Source organism: Lycium ferocissimum, chromosome 2 (assembly GCF_029784015.1).
Source record: "Lycium ferocissimum isolate CSIRO_LF1 chromosome 2, AGI_CSIRO_Lferr_CH_V1, whole genome shotgun sequence".
In the NCBI taxonomy this organism is placed as follows: Eukaryota; Viridiplantae; Streptophyta; class Magnoliopsida; order Solanales; family Solanaceae; genus Lycium; species Lycium ferocissimum.
In genome coordinates this window covers 3,110,194-3,131,983 of record NC_081343.1, presented here as the reverse complement: position 1 = coordinate 3,131,983, position 21,790 = coordinate 3,110,194, and the positions used below count along the sequence as shown (strand labels likewise).

The following is a 21,790-nucleotide window of genomic DNA, read 5'->3' as shown; positions in this document are numbered from 1 at the left end:
CTAGTATTAAGTCTTAAGTCCAACAAGTTAGCTATTTTATTATTATTAATTAACTATATTTCACTTTGGTCCCTAGGTTTTGCCTTCCAACGAATTACCATTTTCAAAAGCTATCGATGAAAATCATGATGTTAGCTCCCTTGGTACAGCTTTATAGCTTAGCCAGATTTCTTCTCTAAATTTATCTTGCATCAACACACTTAACACATATGGTCTCCATATTATGAACAAACATAAAAGAACAGCCAACATTAATAAATAAATTTATATATGAAAATGAGGACTTTAATAGCATCGCACCATCTCTTGGTAGCTTCAACGTATTAGATCAACTACTTTGGGTCTGAACAAGGAACTTCTGGCGGAAACCGAAAATTTTCAGCACAGTGGCTTCTCAACCTTGGTACTTTGCTTTCTTCAAGTTTGATATGCTGGACATCGGGCAGCTTGCAATTCCTAACTTCAATATATTCAGAATGGTTACAGCAGAGATGAAAAAACACGCTTCATTGATGTATAAACTGATCGTAGAGGTCTTTCAGAACCATGTATCTTGATCACGGGATGCATGTATCGCCACGAAAATTACTGCATTTACATTTTCTTCCACTGTTAAAACCAGTCAGAACCAACCTGCTAGCTCTGATGTCAAAGCTTGAATCATAACCCCTCTCAATTTGACAGAAAAAGAACTATCTGAATTTCACCCAACTCTCCATCCTCTGCACAATAAAAACCGACAATCACATAAGTGAAACTAGTACAGACGATGCCATGCTTTTGTGTAATGGCTAAACGTGTGGGAAGAGATATCCAAGCATGAAAAAACAATCCATCTTAGGTCCTCTAGAGCATGGAGACAAACCTCTGAAAGACCAAATCACCAAAGAAAATAATTATGGAATTTCTATTTACTATACTATTCTAACCTGAGAGCAACCAGCAAGTGCTACCCTTGATGCATCTCAAATACTTGGAAGGATATGAAATTTATCGGTTAGATCAAAACGGGTATGGAAAGCTTTTACTTTCAAATGGACAAAGAAAAAAAGAATTTGCATTTCTGGAGATTAGCGAATGAAAGGGCATCAACCATGAACAATACAGGCACCTTTTATATCCAACTGAGAGGACAGTCACCTGCCACATTTTAAAATTGAGACTGAATTACTCCCCCATTATAGCTTTCTTATACAACTTTTGCCTCTCCATTGACTACTGCATTTCCACTTTTGTTGGAGATGTTGCCGCCACTTTTTTTTGGTTGGGGCTTGTCTGCCGCTGGGCTTGATACTTTGATGGGAACTGTTTTCTCCTTGAGAGGTTCCGCATTCTCTGAAGCTGAACCATCCTTTGATACAGTCACAGCTTTCTTAGGTTTACCCTTATCTGGAGTTCTTGGTGAAACTACATTGTCATTTTGAAGGCAAGCACTGCGTGGCTTTGTACTTTGTTTCTGCTCGGCATCTGGCAGTAATGCACGTCGGCTTAAGCGAAGTTGCCCCTTGTCATTGATCTGTAATGAATCACATGAACCGAGAAGGAAGAGACAAGATCTCAAAATGTCAATTGCTAATGATTTCACTTTTGTTTAATTATAAGTAATCAATTGTTAAAGGTTTCATGTGCTTATGTTAAAGATGCTAAATACATGTGCTCTTACTGTGCATTCTGTTAAAGAAACAATGCTCGAAAAATTAAGGCTAACTGATTCAGTAAAACCACAACTTTAACCAGAAAAGAGGACAAGATGTCATCCATTATTTATATTTAAGCAAGAATTGGGGGGAAAAAACCAATACAATTTGTTTCTCAACCAATGTTTTAAAAGGCGAGGGCGTAATGAGGCGTAAGCCCCGAGGCACGAGGCGTTGGTTTTAATTTTAGTATTTTATAAAATGATATAATTATAATAAATACTTTTAAATAGGTGAAATAGCTAACTATAAATAAGTGATATATATATATATATATATATATATATATATATATATATATATATATATATATATATTAGATTGTTCTAATTATTCAGTATATATATATATATATATATATATATAACACCACAACTTAACCAGAACAATCTATTATAAAAAGGACAAGATAGTAGAAGACAAGATAAATAATTGGAAAAGAATATATATTAGGCATTCTAGCAATAAAAAAATTGACTTTTAAATTTAATTATACTTTTTAAAACATTTGAGTAATTACATGTTGACTTTTTTGAGAATTTGGGGGGAAAAAAACCACATACAAAAAACTTGGTTTCTCATTGCCGGGCGTACTTGGGGAAGTGCGGGGCAAATGCCCGGGCTCGCCCCGAAAACGCCTTTTAAAACACTGTTCTCAACTTGAAGTGCCAAATGACTAAACACTTAGTTTTACGTGAAGGAAGCCAAGGAAACAGCAAATCTTGATCTCAGAGATTCTACAATTACACAATCAAATGGAGAACTTAACAGCCTTTGAAGTTTATTTCTGCTGTCCTCACGTTTGTTTTGTTAATCAACAGTTCTCAAAGACCATAACCGACTTGTAACACTACATCCTGATGAGCATAGTGCAACTATGAAAATATGTTTGAGCATGACTCCTACTTGTTGAATACTTGAATTTAACCTATCAAAGCTAGACAATCCAATTCTTCATTGTGGCGCCTACCAACTGAAAGGTCTAAAAGAAAAATCACACGAACCTTGTCTAAAATAATCTAGTGGAAGAAATAAGCAGAGAAGAAACTATTGGAGCCTTCGAAATCCAAAGTTCAACAACTGAAGAGGTGAAAAATAATACTCCCTCCATTTCAAATTTGTTTGTCTTACTTCCTTTTTAGCCCGTTTCAAAAAGAATATCTCTCCTTTTTTGGCAACTCTTTAATTCCAACTTTCCACATAACATGTTTAAGACCACAAGATTAAAGGGCATTTTGGTACATTCAACATATCTTTAGTTAACAACCACAAGATTCAAAAGTCTTGTTTACTTTCTTAAACTCTGTGCCAAGTCAAAACCAGACAAACAAATTGAAGTAGAGGGAGTATATTTATCTTACACGGTATTTTAAGGCTGAGACGGTGCTGTATTACCACAAATAAGCTACAGTAACATATTAAGGTAATATTTGCAAATGGGTATGTATCGATTTAGCCAAATTACATGTGATTTTGAGAATCCACATTAAATATCATTCTCTGCCCAAGATGGGTAAAAGTTCCGCATCCTTCAACGACATTAGGTCCTGGTAGTTAAAATTAAGGCAAACTTAAAAAGGTTCAGCAAGCAGAGGTGACATGACCTAGTTTTCAATGATAATAAGATACCAATATAAGAGACCGTACAGAACTACGAAAAAAGTGTCCACAAAGTAGCATTACATTGACAGTTGTCAAAGGAAACCATAATTAGCAGCGTTCTAAATGTAAAGGAAAGAGAGCTCGACCTCTATGAGCTTGACATCCAGGCGGTCTCCAATTTTGAAAGCCTGTAATTATGAAATAGGATAAACTATTTTTATCACGACCATTTGAATTGTTAAATGCAGTAATAATATTGATCTTACATCTTCAGCCTTGGCTAGCCAATTTGCACTTAGCTCACTGATATGGCATAATCCCTGAATTTAACATAACTGCATTAATTAGAAGTGAACACTGATGCCAAGATTTACAAATAAGCATGATAAATAAAACTGTCAAACAAAAGAATCAGCATAATAATTACTTCCAGTAGATTTGAAAACAAGAAAGAATAGCAGTTCATTGTTTACAGGTTTGAATAGACAAAATATTTACCTCTCGTCCAGGCGCAATCTCCACAAAAGCTCCATAAGGTGCAATAGATTTAATTTCACAATTCCTGATAGGAAAAACAGGAAATAGAAAAAGGCAATCTAAAAACACCAGAAAGAATTCAACAATTTGAAAGATCTACTAAATTAGAAATTTCGAAATCAGTGGCACTAGAAATATGTGAAGTACAAGAATGATGCCCAGGAATTTGTCATGTTGAGCAATTGTAATGCAGATCCCAAAGCCACAAAAAAAAAAAAAAAAAAATCTCCAGACAGTATAATGAATTTTATTTTAGTAAGTAGGATTGAGAAGAGACCTATATATGTCACCAACAATTGGAACCATTGTTAGATTACTAATGATGGCTTTTGACTTTTCTAGGCTTGACAAATCCTTGGCAGTTATTTTCACCTGCAATAACGCATTGAGATTTTAAAAACTATAATATTGGAACTGGCATGCCAACTAAAAACGAAATGTAGTTTTTCTTCCTAGCTGACCACGCCATTATCTTGTGTTTCAATAGCTTCAACACCAGTTTCTTCAATAATGCTCTTCACCTTCTTTCCACCAGAGCCAATGATAAGGTTTATTTTTTCTGGTTTAACCTATGAAATCAATGACACATGGTTGACATAGCTGTTCATTTAATTACAACTACAGATGAAGTGGTCATCAGATAGACAACAGACCTTCATAACATGGATTAGCGGAGCATACTTTGACAACTTTCTTGAAGGGGGTGGCGAGCATTTTGACATCTCAGCTGAAGAGCACAAATTAAAAGAGCCAAAACAAGTTCATCAGGTGAAAAATGCAATTGGAGAAGTTGTATAGAAAGTTATCAATTGAAGATTATCTATTTCGATAAATGCCAAAATGCACAGCTTGCTAATTTAACACATCAATATGTTTTACCTTAATATTATCAAAAAGAAATATATGTTTTACCTTATCAAAGAAAAAAACACACATCAATATGTATGCTAAATGTTATACTTCCTCTGCCCAGATAATAAAACCCACTTTCAGGCATCTTTAAACATTCACAGCATAACAGCTATCAAACTTTTAGGAAATTCACCTAATAATAATTCAGCTTTTAGACTAAGACGCATATTTTCTGGATGAAGCAACAATTAAACTATCCAATATTTTCTATACTATTACCAATATGTTATGTAATACAAGTTGAGTGTAGTTGCTAAAAAATGTGCCGAACCAAACCACCACATAGAAGAGGATGAAGGGAGAAATGGTATGAAGAAACTTCTTTTGGGAAAGAAACTAAGGGAGAAACCAGTTAGATGTAATTCCGATCATGGGTTGAATGTTGTTGCATGCCGAGAAGTGTTGACATCTACAAGGACTAGCCTGACATGTCAGGAAAAGCCTAGAAGCTGAAATAAGCATCTATTTTGGGACTGAGCTATTGTTGTTCTTCTTGTTGTTTAAACTAATCAATAAATATTGTTGTTTGTGTCAAATATTGAAGAGTCAGGGGCTGCTTGAACCACCCAGGCTACTAAAAGCTTTTGCTTCAGGCCCCATTAAATTAGATGCCCCCAAAAACTATTCATATTGTACATATAGTTTAAATAAATATTATAAAAGGAAGCCTGTCGCACTAAGCTTCAGCTATGTGCGGGGTCCTACAAGGACAGAACCACACTGGGTCTTATGTACTTAGCCTCACCTTCCATTTCTGTAAGAGGTTTGTTTCCGCGGCTTGAACCTGTTACCTCATGGTCACCGGGAACAACTTTTACTGTTGCGCCAAGACTCCTACTACTTTAACTAATCATTACTTATGATTAATTATAAATAAAAAAATTCAACCATCTGCTGCCAACTTGTCACCAATCATATATCGCATAGTTCTATATATTAAGTTGCTTTTTATGGATTTGGTTGATGTAACACTGAATAAAAGTGGTAGGAGTTAAATCTGCAGTTACTTCATGCTTCTTTCACTCCAAATGAATAATTTGTTTTATAACTCTTATCTTTGTATGATCTTTTCTTTCAAGGCCTCTGTAGACATGCTTCAATCTAATTAGAGCATGAAAAGCTTTAGATTGGAATTATAAGTTGATTTGTTTAGTGTTCTTATAGAGAAAATTCCGACATGATTGTTTCATTGAAAGGCAAGGATGTATTAGTAAGTTGAAGTTGGCTAGGATGTACTAGTATGTTGAAGTTCTAAAGAAGTTTATCAAATTAAGATTACAAAATTTTACCTAAGATCAACAATGTCTCAACATAGATTAAATGGATAGCTTAGATTTTAAATTTAAAAAGAAATACTCTAAGAATCAATTAAAAAATTAACTTTGCATCTCAAAAAGTTAAAAGAATAAACTTCAAATAAAAATATACAAGAATTTTCTTAAATAAATTTAAGGCCTTTATTATTGGGTTGAGACCACCTACTCTTGAGCCACCCTTACGAAGGGTTGCCTGATTCTTCCACACAACATCATCTTTCAAATAAGGGATAGAAGTAGGTTCAATAGGGTTATACTAGCTAGAGGGAGCTTTTAGAGTTTGTATACATAAGATATCACTAATTTTTGAAGGGGGTTGATTATAGGTTTTAGGGGACTAGTTATAGTGTAAACACGGCTGTTCCCTTATGCAATTGTAACGGCCATGGTTCAACCGGTATTGTACTTTGTCCACGGATTGTTTTGGGTTTTAACCTAAGCCCACACGGATTCTGTCCCAATGTAGGATTTGGGTTTTAACCTAAAGGCTTGGCATGGGCGTCTCTTTCTTTTCAATAGAATATAAAAGTCAACATCTATATACTATTTAAATAAGTTCTTCTGTGGAGTATAAAGGTATCAAACATATATCTAAAACAGCGCAGAGTTGCATTTCAATGATTTTTTTTTTCGCTTTTAATTCATTGTGTTCAAATCATTCTTTACATCCAAGAATTTCAACAGCATAAGGATACTGATTATTGTTTTAGCTTCTTAGTGAAAAATAGGCAGTTTTAGGGACTTTGATTATTGCTTTAGCTTCTTAGTGGGCACATTAGGAGTCATACTGGCGGAATTCAGCGCTTCTGCGAAGGAATTTCAGGAATGTAGCCATACCTTACATCCAAATTTCAACAGCACAAGGATTTGATGATTTATGACAAATAGGCAGTTTTAGGGTGACCTCGTTTATTGCATTGGATTGTCATACTTTTACATCCAAAAAATTTTAAAGCACAAGGAAAAATTTTAAAAGCACAAGGAGTGTTATTTCAGCACTTTTAAAAGTTCTCTATTACTTTTTCCAAAAAATTTTGTTCTAAATAGGCAGTTTTATGGAGACCTTTATTATTCCCTTAGCCCATCAGGGGCAGTATTGGAGGACTTCAGAGCTTCCGAGAAGGAATCTTGAGAATGTAGCCATACTAATTGCACAATACATGACAAATTTGAGATATAATATTTTTAAGCTATTCTTAGGTAACAGTTGTATGTATTTCACTAAATCAGTACATGATGTTTTGCACTGAAAAATATATCTTCATCATTCACCTCAAAAATCAGTGAAACTGCACCACAATTGCATAAAGTATAACAGACACCTTGGAGAAAATAATGGACTCAGTATCCTCTATGCAGTTGATTATTACTTGTTAGAATAGGAACAAAAAAGCTTAATGCAATATAGTTTGATCTTCTGGAAAAGGATTAGGATGTTGTGTCTTCATAACATGGTGTTCCTTTCTTTCCATATTGTCCACCAAATGTGGGACAATCCAATGTAGATACCAGCTATAAAGTAACTGAGTAATATATTTTCTCCCAAATAATTTCTCACATGGTATTAGCATAGCTGGTGAGAAAATGTAAAAATAATGACTAACTATCTCCCTCATCAATTCCGGCGACTGTTCAGCACTGTTTGCGTCATATTTTATTTTCCTTCAGTGTTTCCAAAAAAAAAACACACTGCCATTACACTCGGAGAAGTCCAGCGAGCAAAGCCCAGTCAGCTTCTCCGGCATCTGACCAGTCACGCGCCCACATGCGCCGAAAACAGACCGAACTCCGGCTGCGCGGCGACAGTTTCCGGCCATTTTTCCGGCAGTTTCTTTTTGTCAGTTGGGTCGCCTCTTCGTTACGAGAGTGCACATATAATTATACCAGATTCCGAGTACTTTTCCACGAGAAGGTCACTTATCCGGCGATCTGCGACCAGTTTCCGGCGGTTTTCTTTTTCCAGATCTGCTCGTCTCTTGATTCTGAGCTTCCCCATGCTATTTTCTTTCGAGATCCGATATTCCGGCTAGTACGGCAAGATCTAGCAGCCCCGTTTCCAGTTCTGTTCAGCTAACAACAGCTTCTGGATCGCTACTTTTTCACCCAGCAAGTCCTTTTGAGGCAGAAGCTTGGTGTAATCCTTTTGGTCAATTTTATTTCTTGGAATTTTGAGCTCTGTCTCAGGGTTTTAATATTTTTAACTCTAAAAACACAGAGTTGGAAATTCGAGTCCTATTAATCCAGAACCCTTAAAAGGAGATTGGAAATTCGAACATCCCAGTCTACGAAGAATCGACGAAGTTACCGCTTTGGACGATCTGGACCTAAGTGTAGTTATTTTAATAGATTTGGACACACTCGTCAAGTATGCAGATCTCGACCTAACTGTAGTTATTGTAATAGGTTTGACACACTCGTGAAGTATGCTATTCTCTATATGGTCGACCACCCAACAATGCTCATGTTGCTCAGACTGCCACTACAGGTAATCAACGGGTTTATTTATCCGAAGAAGAATATAATGAGTACCTTCAATATCGAGCACGTAAGCAGACATCTCCACAAGTAGCCTCAGTTGCACAATCTAATACCGCTGGATCGTGGGTTGTAGACTCTGGCGCTTCTGATCATATTTCTGGTGATAAATCACTTTTGTCGGATATTGATTATTCACCGTCTCTTCACGCTATTACTTTAGCCAATGGGATCCAAACAAAAGCAAAAAGAGTTGGACATGCTAAACTCATATCCTCTATCACTCTAAATTCTATTCTTTATGTCTCTGGTTGTCCTTTTAATCTTGCACCGGTCAATCGTTTGACTCGTGCCTTAAATTGTGCATATTATTTCTTGATGATTCTTTTATTATGCAACACCGCAGTACGGGTCAGACGATTGGCATTGGATATGAATCACAAGGCCTCTACTACCTTACCTCTACTCCTAATTCCTCCATAGCAGGTCTGGTTACAGATCCTCCAGACTTAATCCATAAACGATTGGGACATCTGAGTCTGTTCAAGCTACAAAAGATGGTGCCTAGTTTGTCTAGTCTGTCCAAATTAGATTGTGAGTCGTGTCAACTTGGGAAACACACTCGCACTACCTTTCCACGTAATGCTGAGAGTCGTGCAGAGTCTATCTTTTCATTAGTTCATTCTGATATTTGGGGTCCCAGTAGAGTCAGTTCACCCTTAGGATTTCGTTATTTTGTTAGTGTCATTGACGATTTTTCTAGATGTACTTGGCTATTCTTAATGAAAGGTCGTTCTAAGTCATTCTCGATATTCAAGAGTTTTTGTGCTGAAATACAAAATCAATTTATTTCTATTCGTACTTTTCGTAGTGATAATGCCTTAGAATACAAATCCTCCCAGTTTCCACAGTTTATGACTTACCAAGGAATTATTCATCAAACATCTTGTCCGTACACCCCTCAACAGAAAGGGGTAGAAAGGAAGAATAGGCATCTCATTGAGACTGCTCGCACTCTTCTCATTGAATCCGATGTTCCGGTGCGTTTTTGGCGCGGTGCAATCCTTACGTCTTGCCATTTAATTAATCGAATCCCTCATCTTCTATTTCAGAATCGGATTCCATATTCAATAGTATATCCTCGGTCATCTCTATACTCTCTTCCTCCACGTGTTTTTGGGAGCACATGTTTTCATTGCATAAGATGCTCGGGACAGATAAATTCCATCTCGCTCTCTTAAATGTGTCTTTCTTGGTTATTCTCGGGTTCAAATGGGGTATCGTTGCTTCTCACCTGATCTCCTTCGATATCTTATGTTTGCCGATGTCACATTTTTTGAGTCTCAACCTTATTTTAGGTCTTGATATCTCTGAGGTCTTACCTATACCTCAAGTTTTACCTACACCGACCTTTAAGGAATCTACAATTACTTTTACATCTCCAATCCCTGATTCTTTCCACAATCATCGTCAGTACTCAAACCAACATCAGTCCGGATGATTCAAATGTTGAGCATCAGATCCTTGTTGCGGACTTGTCTCCCACCTCGACAACTGCACTTCGGAAAGGTAAACAATTCACTCGTAATACTAACCCACATTATACCCTTTTTAAGTTATCATCGTGAGAATAGCCATCCCATTATGCTTTGTATCATCATTGTCAACGTCCCCATATACCAATAAGTGGAATGTGAAGCCATCTCTTCAACCGGATGGCGACAGATCTATGATTGACGATATTCTTCCAGCTGTATCTGCACACCTCAGTGGTACTTGGAAGCTTATTCTCTTCCTATCAGAAAAGTAAGTCTATTGTTGGTTGTCGTTGGGTTTATGCGATCAACTTTGGGACGGCCAAGTTGATTGGAAAGCTGCGACCTCGCACTTTTCTGCGAAGGGGTATACACAGATATTTGGGCGATTACGGTGATACTTTCTCTCCGTGGCTAAAATAGCATCTGTCTGAACTTTTTTCTATCCATATTGTTGAAGAACTTGTGCCTCTCTCTATCAATTGGACATTAAGAATGGTTTTCTCCACTTGGTGATCTTGAGGAGGAAGTTTATATGGAGCAACCACCTGGTTTTGTTGCTGTGGGAATCATCTAACCTGGTGTGTCGATTGCGTCGGTCACTTTATGGTCATGGGTCTCCTCCAGCTGGTTTGGTAAATTCCACCATTAAGCTTTCGAAGTTTGGCACGACTTTTGAAAGATCTGATCATTCGGTGTTTTATCGACATTGGGCTCGAATTTGAGCATTTATTCGGTGGTTTATGTTGACGACATTGTTATAACTGGCAATGATCAAGATGGTATCATTAATTTAAAGCAACATCTCTTTCAGCATTTCCAAAATAAAGATCTTGGCAGACTGAAGTATTTTCTAGGTATTGAGGTTGCCCAATCCGCGTCAGGTATTGTTAATTGTTCGCAATGCAAGTATGCCTTAGACATTCTTGAGGAGACAGGAATGATGGGATGTAGACCCATTGACACTCCTATGGATCCGAATGCTAAACTCCTGCCAGGATAGAGGGAGCCACTCAGTGATCCTGGAAGATACAGGCGGCTGGTTGGTAAGTTGAATTATCTCACAATGACTAGACTTGACATTTCATTTCCTGTGAGTGTTGTAAGTCAGTTTATGGATTCTCCCTGTGATAGTCATTGGGATGCAGTTGTTCGCATTCTGTGATATATTAAGTCAGCTCCAGGTAAAGGACTGCTTTTCGAAGAACGAGGCCATGAGCAAATCGTTGGATATACAGATGCTGATTATGCAGGATCACCCTCTGATAGACGTTCTATATACGGATATTGTATTAACATAGGAGGTAATTTGGTTTCCTGGAAGAGTAAGAAACAGATTGTCGTTGCTCGATCTAGTGCTGAATCAGAATATCGAGCAATGGTTGTAGCAAATTGTGAGCTAGTTTGGATTAAGCAGTTGCTCAGAGAACTAAAATTTGGAGAAATCAGTCAAATGGAACTTGTGTGTGATAACAAAGCGGCCCTTCATATCGCATCAAATCCGGTATTTCATGAGAGGACTAAGCACATTGAGATTGACTGTCACTTTGTCAGGGAAAAGATACTCTCCAGAGATATTGTTACTAAATTTGTGAAGTCGAGTGATCAGCTTGCAGATATTTTCACCAAGTCACTCAGTCGTCCTCGTATTAGATACATCTGTAACAAGCTCGGTACATATGACTTGTATGCACCAACTTGAGGGGGAGTGTTAGAATAGGAATAGGAATAGGATTTGTATATAGTATCCTACATGGAAAAGGATTAGGATGTAGTGTCTATAAAAAGGGCTCAATGTAATAATGTAGATACACAATACAATAATATATTTTCTCCCATAATTTCTCACAATTACCAAGAATGTGCTTTCGGCCATCTTTAGCTTGTAAGAGAGCTTGTTTCATGATTGGCAACGTAATTCCTCCTACCTGGCACGAGAGAGAGATAAAAAAAATGTCATTAGAAAATTTCAGACAAACAAAAGAAACCAAAAACCATTCCTGGCGTTTGAACTTGTCTAACTACTTGCAGCTGATTAACATCCAATATGATGCTTATACCTTTATGTCCATCTGAAATGCCGTAATACCAACATCATTTCCAGCAACCTGTGAAATCAAAATCAAAACACTTTAAGTGGCATGCCTTTCAAATAACCATCAAAAGCCAGCATAACTACATAATGAATAATGAAGTAGACTCTTTGTACGTGCAAATACATACTCTTTATAAGCAAAAGCAGTAACGGAATGAAGTAGGCCCCAATACCGAATAGTTATAAAGATTCATCTAATTGACCCAAGCTTTGATTGCTGGTGAAGCATAGTAGATTGATTGAATAGGTATCAAACGACAAACAATCTTAGATGTTTTGTACTTTTCATTGACGTGTTTTTGTGGTAACTGGTACTTCATCCAAAGTGTCTAAATTACAATCAGTACTAGCTCCTAGCACTTCACTATCTATCTGCACAGGTAGTACTTGAGATGTTGAATTTCAGCAGCATTCATCTGGGCATGAGAGTATATAACTTTGAAGATACTCTTGTACATACATAAGATCTCCCTTACTCCGCTCCTTCATCTGGAAAGGAACATTCAGTTCTTACCAGCAAGTGTGCTTTGGACTATCTTTAGAGATTGGAAACCAAATGCTGCAATCGCTGAACTACTCAGGAAATGCAGGTTGAAGAAAGAAATAACTATGCCATCTTGCTCAATTTAATTGTCCTACATAGCTTCTTTTTCCTTTTTTGGTTTAAACCATTTAGATCTTTGGAAAGTCACGTTCTGATAGGTAATTGGAATATCGGTTCGTTGAAAGGAAAGTCAATGGATTTTGGATATATTAAAGAGAAGAGTTTTGTATTGTGCAGCAAGAAGAGACTAAAGGACAGGAAAAAAGGCTAGAGAGATTGGCGACAAATGTTTTTAATTGTGCTACTATGGGATATATAAAGAACTTTGATACGTGTCAGCATCATTGTGGAATTAGGGCTTACATATATAGTGGAGAAAAAGAGATCTGTAGTAGGATTATCTTGTCAAAAATTGTAAAGAAAATGGACCTTGGGCCTAAGTTGATCTCAAAAGCTAGCTCATGACGTGAGGATCGCTCAAAATCATGTAAGCAGATATTAGTCTATTTCCTCAACAAATATGGGACTCATAAAAACCCCTTCTCCCCAGAGGGAACACTTGGAGCGTGAACAACATAATGGGGCCCATTGGATAAACCAAACATAGGGATGGGTCTATGGGTCTAACTTTGAAGTCATGTTAAGAAAATGGACCTTGGGTCTAAGTAAAACCCAAACGCTGGCTCATGATACGGGGATTACCCAAGATTATATAAGGAGATGACAACCCGTTCCCTCGACAAATGTGGGACTACCAAAACTAATGTGGGGAAAGAAGACAATCAACGTCATTAGTACCTTCCTCCACAAATAGGATTAGCTGTGAATACTAAAACTACATTCTGGCAAGATAAGGATACCTTGATCCAAGAGATTACCGATATAATGATTGTATCAACTTAATATATGAGGAATAGTACTAGAAAAGAAGAAATATTTTAAAGTTTGCATTAACTTTAGATATAGTTTTAGCTAACACATACTTAATTACAGCCAAATAGACTTCATTCTTACCGGAAGAAGTGATAGGGACATATGAAAAGACTGGACGGTTATATCAGGAGAAGCTTTGATCACGCAACATAGACAAGTGAATATGGATGTGAAGCGAGAGAGTGGAACAAAAAGGAGGAGGATTGCATGCAACAAAGAATTCGGTGGTAAGCACTATACAACACCAACCACATAGTGGTTAGGGACAAGCTATTGAAGAAGGGAGTATGTGACTTGGAAGTGGACGTGGATATCATGTGAAATGAAATGACAAGTTGCATTGCGAAAGCAACAAATTAAGTTTTAGGTGCGTCTATAGGGCCAGGACCTTGATAACGAGACTTATGGTGGTAGAATGAGAAAGTCAAAGAGCTACAAAAGCAAAAATATAGTAATATATGAAGTTCGCAAAAGCTGAAGACTAAGAACTTTTGAATAGAATAGAATAGAAGAGTTAAGAGAGAAGCTAAGAAGACTAGTAATAAAGCCAGGATGACCTGGCCCTGGTCTGACATGGCACAACTGTCTGTTTTGGCCCGACCCTTTTGGCCTACCTCAAGGCTTCTGTGCCTCATCATTTTTTTTCGCTTGGACCATAATTCGAAAATGTACCTACCACGTGGAGACCTGAACCGCTATCTATGGACCCCAACACTTCTGTCCCATTCCAATATGGGATTAGCCTAAGAAAACTGTCAGTATACCCCCTCTCTAGTTCAGGTGTCAGCACTCTTTAGCCCCTCCACCCAAGGAGGCAAGGACTTAGCATCCTCGCTGAAGTTTGTCCCACCACCGTACTGTAGAGATACAGCTCTGATACAACTTGTCACAGCTTAGGTCCAACATGGCAGCTATTGTACGCTATGGATCAACCCCTTTAATATTAAGATACAATTGCCACAGCAGCTCAGTAACTTCATAGTGCACAAATTGTTGATTTCTGATTCAAAAATAGGATTTACAACTGAGTTGCATCCCTCTTCTCTTTGAATTTCCCTGTGTCAAGCAAGCGTCTCTAACCACAAAGGCACTATCGATACAAAACATGCTACTTTAAAAGGAAACTTGACCTTCCACACTGCTTTCCAATGCCAATTATACACCTGTTGCCAGTTTGGTTCAAACTTAAGTATGCTGATTTGACTCTGTATTTTTGTTTGCTCTGTCTTCTCCAAACCAATTTAACCATTAAAGCATTGGTCCCTTTTTACTGCTAAGTGTTTCAGAAAATCAGTAGTCTCTTAGCAGCAATTTTCTATTACTAATTACAACTAGAAAAAAAAAAAAATTGTTTTTTCCAAGGATACCAATGAGGAAAACGATGTAACATTAGTATGTTCGAGCTTAACCACTTAGGGGCCGTTTGGTAGCTAGTTAGAGTTATGCATAGTTTAGTTATTCCATATGATTCCCCGCATAAACTAATACATGAATTGACTCATAACTTATACCTGTTTTATTTATGTGGGATTGTAAAATGATATCCAAACATCGCACTTGGTGTGCAGAATTTTTTACAAAGCAACTAAAAAGCTACCAAACGTGGTATTAGCTATGCTGATTTTAATAATTTCCTTCCTAACCAGTAAGCAAACGACCCCTTAATTATATTTACATTTTTAAAGAAGAAAAATTTCCACGGTTTGTTTTTCATGGTTAATTTTGTTATCTTTATCTTTTCCCAGATATCAAACATGCTCTAAGTAACCAAGCCACCCTTGCAGTACAGGCAGCATTCTGGAATATCAAACCAGCTCCAGTGCTTCATCTGATTTGCTCCCTCTACTTGTTTAGCTATAATCATTAAACTGCAATTATTCTAGATCATTTTATTCAATCAGAAACCATTACAATAGATTCAAATGACCTTGATACACGGATGAACTTGCATAAAAATGTAAGATACCTTTCTTTTCAACAAACACATGATAGGATGATGATAGAAACAATTTAAAAACAGTACCTTGAAATCCATATCTCCTGATGCATCTTCAGAACCCAATATGTCTGAAAGGATGAGTGGAGTTCCATCTCCACCAAATTCCTTTGTGTCCAGAACCATACCCATTGCTATGCCTGCGATAGAACACTTAACAGGAACACCAGCATCTTGCAAAGCTAAGCACCCACCACATACAGACGCCATACTGCCACATAGAAATGGTAAATGTCACAGAAAGGAAAACGAAGACCAACTCTGGAAAGACTAAAAAGGGATGATCCTTCATACTATTTTCAGGTTACTGAAATAAGACTGAACATAGTCAAGATAGACAAGAGAAGCTACAGATACATGCATGCACATATTTGACACATGTTTTAAGAGCTCTACCTCGATGAGCCATTGCTTTCAGTGATGGTACTCTCAACACGAACAGTGTAAGGGAAGTCCTCTTCAGGTGGCAATATTGGTTCTAGTGCTCTCTCTGCAAGCATTCCATGACCAATTTCTCTTCTAGATGGCGCCCCTACCCGCCCAACTTCACCAACGCACGAGGGTGGAAATGAGTACTGCATAAGCAAGCCAACAGGTAAAGACAACACTGAAGTATTTCCTTGAAAAAACAAGTGGAATCAGGAATTTGCAAGTATATCTGCGAATGGCATCTTAAAGCTAATAGAAGAAGAAAAAGTACAGTGAGATTTAGAAATGCAGGACGATATTTGACATATGAGAATTTTTTTAAAAAGAATGTTAGAAAATGGTGACAGAGGTATATGAACATTACCACTATATTCAGAGTGAATAAAAAAACAAAATAAGGAATAGCAGCTTAATTTTTTTGATGACAAAGGAATAGCAGCTTAATTATTACTAGATATTTCTAGGGATTTGAAGAAACCAAAAGAAAATCAAGAAACAACTAGAATAAGCATATCAACGGTACTTAACATGTAATATGCAATTACACAACAGACTGGCCACTAAATTTAATGCACTAAAGAAAAACACTTGATCTTATTAAATTTATTTCAGACGAACGTTTTAGCTAACAGTCAGGCAGAAGGTAGCCTATTCCACCAGTTACCAGTGTTTTGGACGGCGCGCGGCGACTAAAGGCGACAAGGGCCTGCCTCGCCTTAAGGCGCGGCGCGCGGCGAGGCGCTCGCCTTTTTGAAGTGCGGCGCCAATAAATACCAAAAAATTAAAATATTTAATTGCATATGTAAATAATCAAAATCTCACTAGCAATAACATATTAGCAAATATTTCAATTCAAAATTCCATAATTCCAACCTATGTCTTTTTTGCTAGCGTCCGACGATTCCATTGAATTTGAACCTACTGTTTATAACTGTGTAACAAAATTTAAACAATTATTGAACAGAAAAAATAGGAGCAAACAACCAATGCCTCACTGGTCCAAACAGAGAAAAAAAAAACAGAGGAAGAAACAGAGAGAAAAAAAAAACAGAGCAATTAACAGAGGTGAAAAAAACTGAGGGTAAAAAAACAGAGGAGAAAAACCAGAAAACGAAGAAGAGAATAGAATCAGTCAAAAAAAAAAAAAAAAAAAAACCAGAGGTGGCCGGAAATAGGGCAGTTGTCGCCGGAAAAAAAGAAGAAGAAAGAAGAAGAACAGATGAAGAAGCAGAAGTCGAAAATACAGGAGGAAGAAAAAGAAGAAGAAAGAAGAAGAACTGAAGAAAAAGAAGAAGGAGAAAGAGACATATGAAACCTTGAAGGAGAAGAGAGGAGGGAGGCAAACAAAAAACCCTAGCTGCTATTTTTATTTAGTCCTCCACTTCATTTAAGTCCTCCACTTTTTTTAATTGTTTTTTTTTAAAAACCCTAGCTGCTCGCCTCGCAATGGCGCCATCCTCGCCTTTCTCGCCATTGGCGCGCCTTTTGAAGGTCTGCTCGCCATGGCCATGAAAGGCGCAGCAGCCACGCCTTGCCTCGCCTCTCGCCAAAGGCGAGAAGGCGCTCGCCTTTAATAACACTGCCAGTTACATGCAGCATAAAACAATAATAGGTACTTTCGTTATCAGTTTAACTGTCTATTGTAGACTGTAGTTATCTATAGGAATCAGTTCCCAACACAGTTTTAAGGAGATGAAGGTAAAGATTTCAATTACTACACCAAATATGGAACTAAGAGGGTGTTTGGATTGGCTTTTTAGAAGTAGCTTATAAGCTAAAAGCTAAAAGCCATAAGTTGGTAATACCCAACTTTTGGCTTATTTTTGTACTTTTCTTGCCTAAAAGTAAGTGTTTTTAAGCACTTTTTATCTTTGCAAAACCCTACAAAATTTAGAAAAGAGCTTAAAAGCCGATCCAAACACCCTCTAAATCAAAGTAAAGTCTGTTGGTGGTTATGCTCTAGGCCATTGTATGGAGCTTATTTGTTAGTTATGTTTTTGATTAATAAAAGAAGTTTTATTTATATTTCTTATTATCATATTGTTTTCATGTTACATATAATAATATATATCCCTAGTTTATCATTTATAATTTGATTATAATGGTAAAAGACTAGTATGAGCTTAATCGATAATTATGTGTACGGTACAAATTAAACTCATAGGTATTTGTTAGAGAACAACATACTGGATAGACCCGTTATGGGATCACTGCATGAATCAGTGTCATAAGTGATTCTCATAATAGTTATGTCAATTAATCCTCACACCTGAGATTATCACAGTATCCTACATAAGGAACATTTTGTTTTAACATTCACAAATGTAATCTTTAACCGGATAATCATAAAGTGAATGATTGAACAAAATGTGAACTATGTGGAGGATAGTGATTATTCAAGATGGAATTTGTCCCTCTCTTTGAGAGAGATATCTTTTGGCCCCCTCGATTAGTAAGACTGAGAAATGCATGGTCGTGCTCAGATGAACTGAAAGAGTTATCAGTATTATTTGACTTATCAGTTTACTAAGGGATCGAGAAATTCTATTTGAACAATATAAGGATGACACTATACATGCCTTATGTTCGAATTAGATATCGTGTGACAAGGACTATGACATATGCTATTTAATTAGGTTATTACGAACTTTAAATTATTATTACTTGGGTTAGTCATAATGTCTTGCTAGAGACCAATTAAGATTTGTGAAATTAATATAGTATTAATTCTACTGCCAACGTAATATAAACATATTGGGTCGCACATCAAGAATGTGATGAACGGACTGGGTTTATTTTAGTAAATTTGTATTTATATATTATGAATATATAAATTCATATTTCTGTTATTGCATTATTTAGATAATGTAATCCGAATTTATTTTATGGTTAAAATATAACTCAGATTTATATTTATATTTATATTTTCGAAATAACTATAAATCTAAATAACTGTTATCTAAAGACTGAAATATTTAATCAAGTTAGGACTCCTAATTAGTTAGGATCTTAATTAATTAGATATCCTAATCAGCTAGAACTCTACATGAGCTAGGGTTCGTATTATTAGGATGAATGTATCACTATTAATAGTGAGAGACATCAATATTTCAGACAAAAAAAAAAAAAAAAACCTTTGCATAGTTATTTTCGAAATAACTATGACCTAAATTCTGGTAGGCGACTTAAGCTCTGCAACCCGAAATTATACCCCAAAACTCGAAGCTAGCACTTCGTGTCTGTTTGTGATCATTCGTGTGTGGATACTGGTAGAGGGTGGTCGTTCGTTTTCGAGCAGCACCTACAGTTCGTTTTTGGCAGAAAGTATATCGAGGAATCACGCATCAAAAGGTAAGTTATCTGATCCTTTTGTCGAATTGATTGAAACACATGGATCTTGTATAGGGATTAAGCAATAAATTTTATATTCCGCTGCTATTCTGTACTTGAGATTGCACGAATTCCCTTCAGTGGTATCTAGAGCCGCTTGTGTTTTTCGATCAATTGAAACTGCCATGTTTTGTATGTATGTGATATGTATGTTTAATTGGCATGATTTAATTTCTGTATGTGTGTCGATGCATGAAAAACAATCTCATGAATTTATTAATTGAAACCGAATAGTTTATATATGATAATAACAGATTCGGTTTTTGGTTTATATAAGAAACGGTATTAATTAATTCTGCTAATTTCATTAACACGTTTTGCAATAGCTGATTATAAATTGAATCTGTTTAATATGATTAATACATGATTGTTTTAATTATGTGGAGCTGTTTGAGGTGAATGAACTGCTATTTAATTCTGTTAATTTAATTAATTTTAATTTTAGTATCTTCTTAACATGCTATATGATAACATGAATGATATGATATGTACACTCATGGTGTGTATATGACTATACTATCACACGTTTTATATTTTATGTTTATCGTATCAATATGCCATATGATGAATGTTGAAAGTTATATATATGATGAATGTTGAAAGTTATATATATGTGTATGAGATGCCATGTATGAATAAAATTATTATACTTGACATAATAATTCAAAACATTAAATACCCTCACAAAATTGTAAGTTTTATGCCATCCATGATTAAAACACCTATTAAGACTAATGATCACTAAAATGTAGGATCTGCCAAAGCGAGCTACACTAGATTATCATAGTCAATAGGATGGGTAATGGTGCTACCTATTTGTTTAAAATGGTTAAACTTAATTAGGCTATCAAAATGGTTTTGAGTCTAAGGCATAAGATGAGATTATAACATGACGGGGACATCTGATGTCAAAATCTCATAAATATCTAAAAGTTACATATGATGTAATTGATAAAGAGTTATCTAACTAAATATTTGATTTTGAGTGACAGTCACAGCTGCCTTACAATTATATGAAATATGGATTTTAGCCTGCTATGGATTTTGCAATTATTGCAATTGTTATATTAATATTGAGGGTTATTAAATAATGGGAGCTTTCATGAAAATAAAACTAAATTGTGCATATTTTGATGTAGATCAATGGCTTCAAATAACAGTTCCACACTATCACTGCGATTTGTCCTTGAGAAGGACAAGCTGAAAGAAAATGGACATAACTTCCTTGACTGGTTCAGAAACTTGAGAATTGTTCTCAAGCAAGAATGGAAGTCTTATGTTCTAGATGAACCTATCCCTGAAGAGCCTGCATCTGATGCATCTAGGGTTCTAAAAGAGAAGTACAGGAAACATACTGATGATGCTATCGATGTTGGTTGTCTCATGTTGGCCACCATGTGTCCCGAACTTCAGAAGGATATGGAACACACGGATACCTATGAGATGAGTGTCCATCTCAAGGAGACTGTTACACCTTGAAAATTTCCCCTTAAGCGTACAGTGGATAGACTAATGAGGGGTACGATGTATATGAGGTTTGGACAAGTAAGAACTAGTATGTGATGATGCTAATTAAGAATTTCAAAGATATTAGACTTGAAGAGAAAGTTGTTAAGGGAATCGAGTTATAAGTTAGTGTGTTGGATGCAAACTAGGAGTATTCGGTCATTGATGCCTCAAGGTTATTATGGAGAAGAGTTTATAACATCCCTAGATTCATAATGAAGTGGTAAACAAGTGCTAAGAAGGTTCCATAAGGATTGGAGATCAAACAAAACGACGAGAACAACTTTGGCGGAAGCGATGATTTCCACGACCGAGCTTCCACGGCCCGATATATATGTTCCACGGACCGTGGAATGGTTCGTGGAGCTGCCGCGGACGAAAGGATGGTCGGTGGTCGTGAACCACGACCGGTTTCCACGACCACCTGTGGGTTCAACGGACCGTGGAACGATCCCGTGGGAGAAGTCCGATGGTATACGAAGATGTTCAAGTCTTTAAATGTGATCTCGACTTCATTTATTTCGTTTCCATTCACGTCTTGACCTACACACCTCTAGAACCTTCAAACATTTCATCCGCAAGAAAACTAAGGAGATCAAGGATTGATAACAAGATTTGAGGAGAATCGAGCCTAAGAAACTCCATTAAAGCTATTAAGGTCAAGAAATCCAAGGAGAGATGAACTAGGGTTTTGGTGCTAAGGGTGAATCCAGCTCCAGACTTGTTCCTCATATAGGTCTAAGGTAAGTTTCATGATACTTATCATGCTTATTTGAAGTATTGTTACGTTGAGATTCATAGGATTATAGAAATGCACCACAAA

General features: G+C 36.6%; 1 protein-coding gene across 1 annotated transcript in view; it reads right to left on the bottom strand.

The window, feature by feature from the left end:
• Positions 1-251: 251 nt before the first annotated feature.
• Positions 252-21,790, bottom strand: part of LOC132032801 (probable polyribonucleotide nucleotidyltransferase 1, chloroplastic) — a 54,031-nt gene continuing 32,492 nt past the window's right edge. The window contains exons 6-17 of the mRNA XM_059422539.1: positions 16,039-16,217; positions 15,670-15,853; positions 12,135-12,182; positions 11,930-12,002; positions 4,490-4,563; positions 4,298-4,405; positions 4,114-4,208; positions 3,798-3,861; positions 3,566-3,619; positions 3,446-3,487; positions 1,141-1,516; positions 252-722 (exon numbers count right to left, since the gene is read on the bottom strand). Coding sequence (XP_059278522.1) covers positions 1,190-1,516; positions 3,446-3,487; positions 3,566-3,619; positions 3,798-3,861; positions 4,114-4,208; positions 4,298-4,405; positions 4,490-4,563; positions 11,930-12,002; positions 12,135-12,182; positions 15,670-15,853; positions 16,039-16,217 — 1,248 coding nt within the window. The 3' untranslated portion in view covers positions 252-722; positions 1,141-1,189. The remainder of the gene's footprint in view (positions 723-1,140; positions 1,517-3,445; positions 3,488-3,565; positions 3,620-3,797; positions 3,862-4,113; positions 4,209-4,297; positions 4,406-4,489; positions 4,564-11,929; positions 12,003-12,134; positions 12,183-15,669; positions 15,854-16,038; positions 16,218-21,790) is intronic.